General features: G+C 39.1%; 1 protein-coding gene across 12 annotated transcripts in view; it reads left to right on the plus strand.

The window, feature by feature from the left end:
* Positions 1 to 12,603, plus strand: part of NRXN1 (neurexin 1) — a 1,175,924-nt gene that overhangs the window by 551,349 nt on the left and 611,972 nt on the right. For all 12 annotated transcript variants that reach the window (XM_075863167.1, XM_075863168.1, XM_075863178.1 and 9 more), the window contains one exon: positions 7,029 to 7,412. In XM_075863167.1, coding sequence (XP_075719282.1) covers positions 7,029 to 7,412 — 384 coding nt within the window. The remainder of the gene's footprint in view (positions 1 to 7,028; positions 7,413 to 12,603) is intronic.

Raw genomic sequence — 12,603 nt, forward strand, 5'->3', positions numbered from 1 at the left:
GTTGCTGTTCTTCACCCATTTCCAGTTTGTACTCCACTACTGTCCCGCGGACAGGAATGTGAGCGCCGATGCCCTGTCCAGATCACTTGAGATGGAAGACACAATGGAGTCCCTTCAGACTATCATAGACCTGTCCTGCATTGTCACTGCTAATCCTCTGCAGGTTAGAGACATCCCTCCGGGGAGGACTTTTGTTCAGTTGGCAGACAGGAGAAGAATTCTCAGCTGGTGACACAGTTTTAAACTAGCTGGGCACGCTGGTGTCTGTAAAACCCGAGACCTGATTGCTCGTCACTTCTGGTGGTCCACGCTACCTAAAGATGTTCTGGACTTTGTCTCTTCTTGCACGGTGTGTGCTTCTAATAAAACAAAGTTACTCACTCCAAGCCTGCAGGCCTGCTTCAACCTCTACCTGTACCCAACACCCCCTGGCAGCACATTGCAATGGACTTTGTCACAAACATTCCTCCCTTAGCAGGATGCAACACTGTCTGGGTGGTGTTGGACCGGTTCTCTAAGATGGCACATTTTATACCGCTGACCGTCCTACCTTCTGCTCCTCGACTGGCGAGTCTCTTCATTCAGCACATCTTTCGCTTGCATGGCTTGCCTCTTCACATTGTGTCCGACCGGGGGGTTCAGTTTACTTCAAAGTTCTGGAGAGCCCTCTGTAAACTCCTGGATGTGAGATTGGACTTTTCCTCAGCCTATCACCCCCAGTCCAATGGGCAAGTTGAGAGGATCAACCAGATCATGGAGATCTCCGCCACTTCATCTCTTCACAGCACGATAACTGGGTACAGCTTCTTCTATGGGCCGAGTTCTCATGCAACAACCACACAAGTGAGTTCACCACTTCCACTCCATTTCACATTGTGTACAGTCAACATCCGAGAGTCCCTCTTCCAGTGTCAACCACATCTCTGGTACCCGCTGCTGACTGTGCATATGGGGACTTTCTGCAAATCTGGCAACAGACCCGGTCCTCTATTTTGCTGGCAGTCGATCGCATGAAGCGAAAAGCAGATACTAGGCGAAGAGAGCCGCTTCAGTATCTTCCGGGTACCAAAGTCTAGCTGTCCTCTCGGAACATTCGTTTGAAGGTGCCCTCATACAAGTTTTCTCCCAGGTTCCTTGGTCCTTTCGAGATTCTACAACAGATAAACCCTGTCTCCTATAAGCTGTGGCTGCCTCCTACCCTCAGAATCCCTAACTCCTTTCATGTGTCCCTCCTGAAACCCGTGGTCCTAAACCACTACAGCAAGACTTCTAGTTCCGAAGTCGCTCCCAGCGGTTCTTCTGATATATTCGAGGTGAGGGAGATCATGGTCTGTAAAAGGATAGGAGGAAGGACTTTCTATTTGGTGGACTGGAGAGGGTTTGGTCCTGAGGAGAGGTCCTGGGAGCCAGAAGAGAACCTCAGTGCTCCTGCTCTTATTAAAAAATTCCTCTCTCGTTCTGGCCCCAAGAAGAGGGGGCGTAAGAGGGGGGATACTGTAGCATCCATGGCCAATAATTTAGAGTGATAGACACTATGTAGCGTCCATGGCCACGGGCCGTCGGGTTTACTCCTCCCGACGACCGCAGCCATGGATCCGTGAGCGCTGGTCCCCATCTCCTTCCTAGGAGATGCCAGCGCTCACTTCCGCTCCATTCTGCTGTGTCCCGTAGGGTGCGCGCGCATGCTCGTGCCCGGCCCTAAAGGGCAAGCACGTTCACATCAGGAAATCATCATCATCAACGGCCCATGATTTCCTGGTCTATAAGAAGGCCCTAGCCCTTCTGATCCTTGCCTGAGTGTTGTTAGTTATCCCTAGTCTGTCTTGCAAATGGTCCCTTAGTGTTTCCCGTTCCAGTTGTTACCCGTATAAGATTATTATAATATTAATAATAATACATAATAATACATAATAATAATAATAATAATAATAATAATAATAATAATAATAATAATAATAATTATATAATAATATAACATAATTTGAAGCTCCTGGGCCCCAATACAAAATCTCTAACAGGGCCCCCACCCGCCATGAGCCAGTTAAAATACTGGTGTCTTCTTATGCAGCATTGGAGTTATTGGGTCCCTTCAGACACCAGGACCTGGATGCAACCACTACCCTTGGACCCCTATAGATATTCCCTGGCATTGACTCTGAATACCCAGAGTGTGACTCAAATTTCAATAAAATCCATTGTGCAATGAAGATTGGAAGACCTGTTTACATCAGGGTATGACCAGGATAGATTACAATGTACCTCAGCCCTCAATTTAGAAAACAAGTAGAATATCTATCATTCTATTTAAGGTAAAATACATATACTGATGTGTCCACCCTTACCTTTTGCTTGAATCTGGTTCAGGCCTCCAATTTATCATGAAACAAATTCAATACAATATCGTGTCATGCTATCAAAACCCTTGATAGGCTGCAACTTACATTACAACCACAGGGTAGCCTCTCATAGACACATATAGCATAGACATCTATGATAAAATTATGTTGTTTTTCAAAGCTGGAGGTCTTGTGTCACACATCTCAGTATATGTTAAGATAAGAGGTAAGGAAGGACACATCTGTACTTTGCATTATTATGTACTTTAAACAGGGCCTTAGGTTCATCATGACAATATGCATGTTGGAATAATGAAAAACAAAGCTGCATTTTCTTAACTAAACCAAGAAGGGTGGCTTTCCCAGCCAGCGGTGGACTGAGCAATCTGGCATTAGGGCAGTGCCCCTAGAATATTGGCCAGACAGCCCCTTGGACAGTTAGAGCACTCATTAAAGTTTAAGTGCAGAGCCCGAAAAAGAAAAACAAAATGAGCAGTAAGTGCCTCTCAAATGTTTATTATCATCACAAATCAAGTTGGTTTGGTGCACATGACCTTTAATGCTTAGCCCGCACTACTGGTTCCAACTTAGAGAAAGCATTGAATGGGAAACTTGTCCTCTACTGTTAACAAAATATTCTTCATGGTATAGCAGTTAATAGCACATTTTAATTGATTGATTTCCAGGAGTATACTTTAACTCTCAGGAATGCAGCAGCGAAATAAATTTAATTAAGAAATAAAAATTAAGGTTAATTTTCTTGGCTGGAATGTTTCCGCAATTCATAGAAGTAAAAGCGTAAAACGTGGTCACTGTATATATCTTCCTTATTTCAACCAAGCTTATAGAAAACAAAATTGCTGAAATAATGAATCATTGAAGAGGCTCATTAAAACATACCTGTGGGAGTTATTTTGGCTAGGTCTGCTGTACAGTACTGCCAGCTAGGCAGGAACAGAGAACCACAGCAATATAACAGATGCAGTGCTCATTGTTCGCTATGCCTCTATGACACATTAAAGTTCAGCTTCTGTGAGATGGCAGGACTATTACAAGCATATTCAAGAAGAATCCCTTAAGGGTGTTTAATAGGAATTGAGCCATCATTAGTATGATATTGAAACAACATACGTCTAGAATATTTAGTTAGATAATGTAGGACTTCCTTTGAATGTTAAATCCTAAATCAATTCCAATGAGTAAAAGATGGTTCTGAAATCATTGTGGGTTAAAGACAAAAATGCAAGTTAAAGGGGTTTTTCCTATTAGGGACAATCATGACGAATCCACAAGATATGTCATAAATGTCAGATAGATGCGGGTCCTACCTCTGGGACCCGTACCTATCTCTAGAACGGGGTCCCCTAAGCCAAGTTCTACCACTCTGTGTTGCGGCTGAAGCGTGTTATTTCCAACTATGAAGAAGAAAACAGCTGAGCTACACTGTTTCCGTAAGTCTCATAGAACTGCATGGTAGTTACGGAAACAGTGTATCCGTGACAACTTTACTGCCACTTTGTTTTTCCTAATAGTAAAATTTTTTAGCTTAATAACTGTATAAAAGGTAAAGACGAATTCACTGGAGAATAATGGATTAATCGGAGACATGTAGATGTACGATACGGCTGCATAGAAGTCTATAGGTGCGGTCTTACAGCTCCATAAAAGCTCAGAGGTTGTAAGAAGCCGTGATACACTTGTGTGCATGAAACCTAAAATAGAGACTCAGGGTCCCAGGATTGTCACTATTACCCATCTGAATTCATGTTTATATAGGGGCTATATAAACACAAATGAGAGTTTTATGAAGTTGTTAAAACGCTTTTCAGAACCTTTAAATAGGGCTATATCAGTTATAAAGGCGTAATAAAAATAAAATGACCTTCATGAGAATCAATATTTGATTTTCACAAAGTATCCACATACAAATCAACAATTGCCCTCTTCATGTGTTATGTATAGATATTTTATATACAGTACAGTAGAATTTTATATCAGTTGAATGGATTTTTCCACAATCAACATTTACGCCTTATTCCGTCACTGGGACCCCAACAAAAACGAGTGCGGTGGTCCCAAGCCCCTTTCCTCTGCCCCAGAATGTTCGAGGGAAGTTGAACTTTGTATGGGGGGGGGGTGGTTAAGCAGGCATGCTGCAATTCTATATCAACTCTATGGGAGCTACAGCAATAGTTGCTCCCCAACGCTCCATGTAAACTCCCCCTTTTGTTGAGGAGGAGAAACAAGGGACTCGGGACTAGTAATCGTGGGGGGTCCTGGAATTAATACACCCAATGATTTAATGTTTATCAACAACCTGTGGATAGAGTATAAATGTTGATTGTTAGCAAGCCTCAGTCTTTAATTTACCCAAAAATATCACTCAACAATTTTGCAAATGTGAAAAATCTATTCATAGGCTTTTTGTGATCAGCATAATAATAAAAAAAATATTATTCAATGCATATTTGTTCATTTCTATGTATGTATACTTGGGTGGAGACATGCAAATGAGCATCTTGACAGTTTCATATCTATCCATCCATCTGTTTAATATGGATGAAGGAGGTCAAAGGCTACAGATTTACAAATGTAATGAATTCCAAAACCGATTTTAATAGCCTTGAATCCAAAGAGACTTGACCTTAGATAGGTAGTGTTCTGTGTGATGGAGCTGTGAAATGAAAGCAGAGAACTTCATTAGAGGAAAGAAGTCCTATATTATTCCCAGCTATTGAAATCAGCTCTAATAATTTAGCTTGATTAGAGCTTAGATTTGCATAATTGTTGCACACACTTAAGAGGTCATTCTAGTAAGAGAAGTGAAACATAATTTAAATAATTGTCCTAAAAAAAGAGTGGACATGGCTATAGTACTTTGTATTATCAGTTTCATGCTTTAAATGTGTTTTGTAAAGCGGTATATGTCATGTACAGTTTCTATCATTGAATATGGGAATTTTTAATTTGTAAATCCACTCTCTGAAATGTTGCAATAGCTAAATAAAAATTAAGAAAATACAAAAAAGAAAGCGACTTACTTATTCCTCAACATTTTCTCCAATAACACATGCCATAGGTAACAATGAAGCTTGGTGCACCTTTGTCTAAGTATCGGTGTAAGTGTCCTGAAATATTTTTGGGCTACACCTATGTACATTAAAATTAGTAAAATTGACTACACTGGTATTTACTATGGCAATGTTTCTTATTTCTAGTCTTTAGGTACCCCCAACGGGTTATGTTTTCAGGATTTCCCTAGTATTGCACAGGTGATATACTGTAGTTATCGTCAGTATATCAGGAATTGCCACAGGTGTTCTCTCTGTAAGATATGCTCAAATAATGGCCTGTCGGGCAAGTATTGGACTAGCAGACCGTAGGCCCACAATAGTTCTGGTGATCTACCATCAATCGATACATAACACAGTGCATCCTCTAATACATTAACGCGTTAGTGACCGCCAATACGCCTTTTCACGGCGGCCACTAACAGGCTTTATGCTGATGCATAAGCCTTTTCACGGCGCTGCAGCAGAATAAATAAATAAATAGAGCAGGGAGCCGTTAAATCTCAGCTACCACTATTAAAAAAACAAAATAAAGTAAAAAAGTTACACATATTTGGTATCGCCGCATCCGTAATGACCCCGTCTATAAAGCTATTACGTTATTTAACCCATACGGTGAACGCCGTAAAAAATAAAAAACAATGGAAAAATTGCTGTTTTCTGTGAATCCTGACGGTACCAATAAAAACTACAAGTTGTCCCGCAAAAAAAAGTCTTCATACAACTGCATCGGTGGAACAATAAAAAAGTTAGGGCTCTTCAAATATGGAGACACAAAAACAAATAATTTTGAAAAAAAAGTGTTTTTACTGTGTAAAAGTAGTAAAACATACAAAATCGATACAAATTTGGTATCTTTGCAATCGTAACAAACCGCTGAATAAAGTTATTGCGTTATTTATATCACACGGTAAACGGCGTAGGTTTAGGATGCAAAGAAGTGTGGCAAAATTTAACTTTTTTTTCTATGCCCCCACCAAAAAAAGTTAATAAAAGTTAATCAATAAATAATATGTACCTCAAAATGGTGCTATTAAAAAATACAACTTGTCCCGCAAAAAACAAGACCTTATACAGCTATGTCGACGCAAAAATAAAAAAGTTATAGCTCTTGGAATGCGACGATCGAAAAACGTAAAAAATACCTTGGTCATTAAGGTTTAAAATAGGCTGGTCATTAAGGGGTTCATGGGCCAGTCTGTGTTAGGGATTTTTGAGGACCGGAGTTGAGAAACACTGGGGCAGATTTATCAATGTATTTGCAGTATTTTTCTGGTGTAAATATCATGGAAAAATATGTTGTTCAGGTTGAATACCATATTTATGAAGCTCCAACATTTTTTTAATTAGTAAAGTGTGAGAAGAAGCACCAGATTGATATGTTAGTGATATGTTAGTGTTTTAAGACAATGGCAGATTTATAAGCAACCGCTTGTAAAGTGATGCCAAAAATTTGGTGCAATATAAATAAAGAATGATAATAATAGTAATGAATAGAATAATAATATATCTATGCATCACCTGTACAATAAACTGATAGAATGCAATACATTGATTTTGTATGATAACCTTTCTAAATGTTTACAAGGATATGTCTAAATCTCGTTTCATATCTACACAGGTACCATATCTGTCAACACTTTACGTACACCTTACACAGCCCCTGGAGAAAGTGAAATCCTTGACCTTGATGATGACTTGTATCTTGGAGGTTTACCTGAAAATAAAGCTGGTTTGGTCTTTCCGACTGAAGTGTGGACAGCTCTTCTGAACTATGGATATGTAGGATGCATAAGAGATCTATTTATAGATGGTCAGAGCAAAGACATACGCCAGATGGCCGAAATTCAAAGCACAGCTGGAGTAAAACCATCCTGCTCGAAAGAAACTAGTAAACCTTGCATTAACAATCCATGCAAAAATAATGGAGTATGTAGAGATGGGTGGAACCGATTTGTCTGTGATTGCTCGGGTACAGGCTACCTTGGCCGTTCTTGTGAGAGAGGTTAGTTATTATTCGTTACTATTGTTATAGTTCTACTCCTTTTAACGTTGTCTGCTTTTAATATGAATTCCTAAGGGTTAAATGGGTTCTCTCATCACAGTATGCAATGTTATATCGCTAACCCCCCATTAATCCTTAGAACGAAGAGGTCACAGAATCACTCCCAATTTGTGACATAACTTGACATTACTTGGCCACAATGCAAAATCTGTAACAAAATCTGTACTCTATCTCACGTCATTTATATTGCTGGTCTCTTCATAGGGGGTAGAGGAACTTTTTTGGTGGCCCTTTGATCCATTTGACTGCAACCTCTGCACCCCCTATAATTACCCTCTGCTCCCAACCAGGCACTGTGCAGGAAGTGAAACTCAGACCCATTCACTTGCGTGGGTCGAAGTTGTTGGACACATTTCTCAGTAGAGCATTACAGCGCTTTTATTCTGGCGATTGATGTCTGATCACTGAATTCCGCCAGTGTAATCCTCTGAGATGTATCAATGGCATGTCAACAGATTCTGATACAGATGTGTTCACCCTTACCTTTACTTAAATTCTCCAATTTATCATTAAATAAAGTCAATACAACATCATGGCATGATAGCAAACCTGTGACAGGCTGCAATTTCCATCACAACCACTGGGTGGACACACATGGCATAGACATCTCGTGACAGGGTATCGCAAAATAGTGTTTTTTTCTAAGAGCCGGTCATCTCGCACCACACATCTCAGGATACGTTGAGATAAGAGGAGGGATAAGCAAGGACACATCTGTAGGTGCATATACACTAATACCAGAACATTGCTGTACTAAATTGAAAATCTTACACTTGGCAGGCCACTTTGATTTATATCTGTTGTCAATCAAAATGTAAGTTCCATATTCATCTAAATATTCACTCGTGTCAGAGAAAGTCATTTTGCTATCATGTAACTAGTTTCTAATGGATTGATAGGGGCATTCTGTTCGGCTGCCCCCACTGTACAAATCTATAGGTAATTGGCATAGTTTAATTAGAGACATGCATCTAAGTCTTTCCAGAAGAAAAGAAAACCGCATATTCATTTTAAACCCTGTTGTCATGGTAGTAGGCATAGATTCCAACGTGACAGGTTTCCTCAGGATGCTACTCTTCTATTTGTGAAAAGCGTCTGCCTTATATTGCTGCTGGTTTACAAGAACTTAGCTTACATTAAAGCAAGACTAGTAAGAAGAAATCTGTGTTTGCAACAATAAATTGACTTGTGTAGACCCTAGGTTCTCAATCTTGGGTACACGCCACGTTACTAGGGGGTACTCACACTGTCCTCTCTGATAAGTGCAGCACATAGTATGATCATTGTCTTGGGGGGGGGGGGAATATGCTGTGATGTATTTCAGTAGTGGATACTCAAAATAGGAACATTGAGAAACACTGGCATAGACCAAGTATTACACAATCGGTAACTAGGGTGTTCTGCTTTACCGTTTCAGATTTTATAATTGTAGAGCTATAACTCTATGGATTTTAAATTAGAAAATAATTTATTTATTAAGTGTGACCTATGACTGTCCTGGGCCCCCAGGTTGGGCATAGTGATTTTACTGGAAAAACTGAACAGGTTAGATGCCGGGATGTCAAGTGAGATGGTCATGTGACACTCAGATGATCGATTTGTTGACCATATGTTCCAGCAAATTAAACTAATTAATTTAGCAATGAATTGTATCAATTCCTTTGGATCCTTTATTATTATAATAACTAATCATGTGCCCATGTGATCATTACATGACAAGGACAGATTTTCAACCTGTGGAATTAAACAGTAAATGTTCTCACTGAATTTCAGCATGAACATATTAAAAATGAGTCGTTTCTGATTGACTTTGTTCGGCTCTCCTCGGAAAGCTGAGCGAGTGATGTACGGACTCAAAAAGTCAGAAAAGAAGAAGCACAGCGCTTACCTGAGCGCTTATGCCGATTCGTTTTAATGATCGTGGTGGTCTCAGCGCTCAGATCCCCGTTGAGCAAACCTTCTGACATGTCTCTATGACATGTCAAAGGTTTTTTAAAAGTTTAGTTACACTTTAATACCTACCCACTCCTGAAATACATTACAGGGACAAATGAACCCACTATTTTAGAATATTGTATGGCTATAGTACCTTTATTTAGAAAATGTTAATGTTGCCACAAATTTTGTTATATCTTGCATTTATCTCCATAGTATATACATGGTTGGTGCGATGAGCCAGGTATAAAATGATCTACTATAATATAGAATTTAGAGAGTAATAATGTTTTTGTAGTGTAATATATCTTTAAGTAGACAGTGCAGTGCAATGTGTATAAATATATATATATATATATATACCTACCAACATGTATTCATGTCACACACCTCCAATACTCTGAAGCTGTATTACAAATGGAAATGTAACGTAACCGCCATACAGTACATATCACTGCAGTAATATATCTTGTTTCATGAAAATCATCGTAGTTAGAAAGAAGTAAAGCACAACATAATGGGCGCCCCATGTTGTCTTTCTTGCTTAAGTGCTGCCACAGAGGATCTGTTTGAGATATCCAGAATTCTGATTGTCAGCAGGAACTACAAACAAGGAGCCCTGGGGGGTTTCATTGAGCACTTTTTTCTAAGATACAGTGTTTGAAATCAGTGTTTGAGATTGCTATGTAGACTTTAAAAGAAAATCAAACAAGAAAATATTCAAAACAAAGCCAAAAAAAAATAATCGCTGTTTTTCACTATACTAAAGTTTGACTGGTTGCAGGTATTTCCTTGACCAGGTATTGCTTAACAAATACTTCAAGATAAAATAATTTTATACATCGTTGTAAGCCAGAAATTACCCATTCACTTTACCCTAAGTCTCTTGGCTAATGGAAAAAAGAACATTGAAAGTCGATACAGTTAGAACATGTTTTGGGTGAAGTCATGCTTTAACCCTTTAATGACCAGTCCTTCAAGGACATTAATGACCAGTAACATTTTCTTGTTATCGCCTCTCTGCATTTCAGCAGCTATAACTTTTTTTTATTAACGTGGCTGTATGAGGCTTTGTTTTATGCAGGATAACGTGTATGTTTTTTTCCTGCGTAGATTAGGGGCATGTTTTTTTTTGTTTTTTTTTATACCGTTCACATTTCACACTAAATAACCTATTAAAATAATTCTACGGCTAGTTACCAGTCATGTGACATGCAAAATATGGGTAGGTTTTTTTGTTTTTATGTAAAATATAGGTAATAAAATATATTTTATACTACAAAATCACATTTTTTTTACATTTCTTGATTATTTTTTTAGCACTTTTTTTGTTACATTTTTTTTATTCCCATGAAGGGATAACTTTTTTACAACTTTATTTTCTACTTATATTGTATTAGCCTTCTCCTGTATGCTAATACATTATACTGTGTCACTATGGCACAGGCTGCTAATAGTGTGCCCTAACAGCAGGCTCACTGAACAGCCACCTGGGGCCTTTCTAAGTTCTAAGGGCTGATTGCAGAGCGGTTCCTCAGTCTACGATTGGGTCATCAGGAAACTTGGTGATCCAATCGAAACGGGAAGTCCCCTTTGATCAAAAGGTTAAACTTCCAGGATAGGAGGTTCCTTCGATTCCGGCAATATTCAGGAGACTTCTCTAAGTACAGGAGCTCTTAGTGACAGCCCCTTCTTAGAGATGAGCACTCACTGTAGTGCATATTAGCCTTTTCAACAATAACGCCAAAAGACGTCGCTGTACACTCGAGACCTGCTCTGCCCTCAGTCCAAAGACAGTGGGTGGTCACAAAAGGGTTGATTATCACATGCAGATACTAATAACTTCCAATAGTTTAACCCCTTGATGCATTATCACATACATGTACATGATAAGTGTTAAAGGGAAGTATGGAGCGTGCTTACGGGCTGTGCACGCTCTGTACTCAGCAGGAGTCAGCTGTGTATTACACCCGGGACTAGCAGCCAGGCACAGCAATCGCACTGTTCCTTGCCATTAACCCGTCAAATGCTGTGGTCAATCGTTGAGATCGCAAGGTGCCGATGGTTGTCATGGCAGCCCAGGGGCCTAATTAAGGCCCCCAGGACTGCCTTCACTCTGCTTCTGTTGAGCTCTGCCTCTGGAATTAGTAGTGAAAAAAAAGTTGGAAAAAAAAACCTTTTCACATTTGACTCTGAAGTAATGTGAAAAGTAAAAAAAATAAACAAAATTGATATTGTTGCATTCGTAAAAGTCCAAACTATTACAATATACCATTATTTAACTCGCACGGTGAAAGCCATAACAAACAAAAAATTAAAACGCCAAAATTGCTGTGTTTTTGGTCACCTTAGCTCTAAAAAAAATGTCATAAAAAGTGATCAAGAAGTTGTATGCACCAAAAAACCAAACAATTATTTTTAACAAATAGTTTTTTCTTTGTAAAAGTAGTAAAATATAAAGAAACCTATATATATATGTGGTATTGAGGTAATCGTACTGATCTTCAGAATAAAGTTAAGTTATCATTTTTACCGCACAGTGAAAGCCATAAAAACGAAAAACATAAAGCAATGGAGGAATCACAGTTTTTTCCAATTTTCGCCCGCACAGATTTTATTTTCAGTTTCCCAGTACATTATATAGTACTTTAAATGGTGCCAATAGAAACTACAACTCCTCCCTCAAAAAAATAAGCCCTCACACCACTAAAAAAATAAAAACCTTATGGCTCTTGGAAGGCGGGGAGTGAAAAAACGAAAATGCAAAATAAAAAAAATGTCTCAGTCCTTAAGGGGTTAAAGATTTTATATCATCCAAAGAAGCCAGCTCCAAGCTTAGCTGCGCTACGGGTCCGGCTTTAGAAACCCTGAAGATGTGACTAACGGTCTGACCATATAGTATTACATCCCAACAATTCTAATAATTGACACACCACAAATTACATGGTATGACCATGATCACATGAGTAGGAGCAAACTTGCTGGGGAGTCAGAAGAACCCTTTACAGTACTATGCAATATTCTTTAACCCATGGCTTTACAGCTGTTATTAAACTAGAACTCCCAGCATGCACTACATGTTTCTGGTAGGGTACTTTGAGAAGTCACAGGTAAAAGACCACTTCTGTAGACTGTTTGGATATTGAGTTCACCTATTATATAAGTAACAAGACGAGCTGCAGGGAGGAACAATACT

Source organism: Rhinoderma darwinii, chromosome 4 (genome assembly GCF_050947455.1).
Source record: "Rhinoderma darwinii isolate aRhiDar2 chromosome 4, aRhiDar2.hap1, whole genome shotgun sequence".
NCBI lineage: Eukaryota > Metazoa > Chordata > Amphibia > Anura > Rhinodermatidae > Rhinoderma > Rhinoderma darwinii.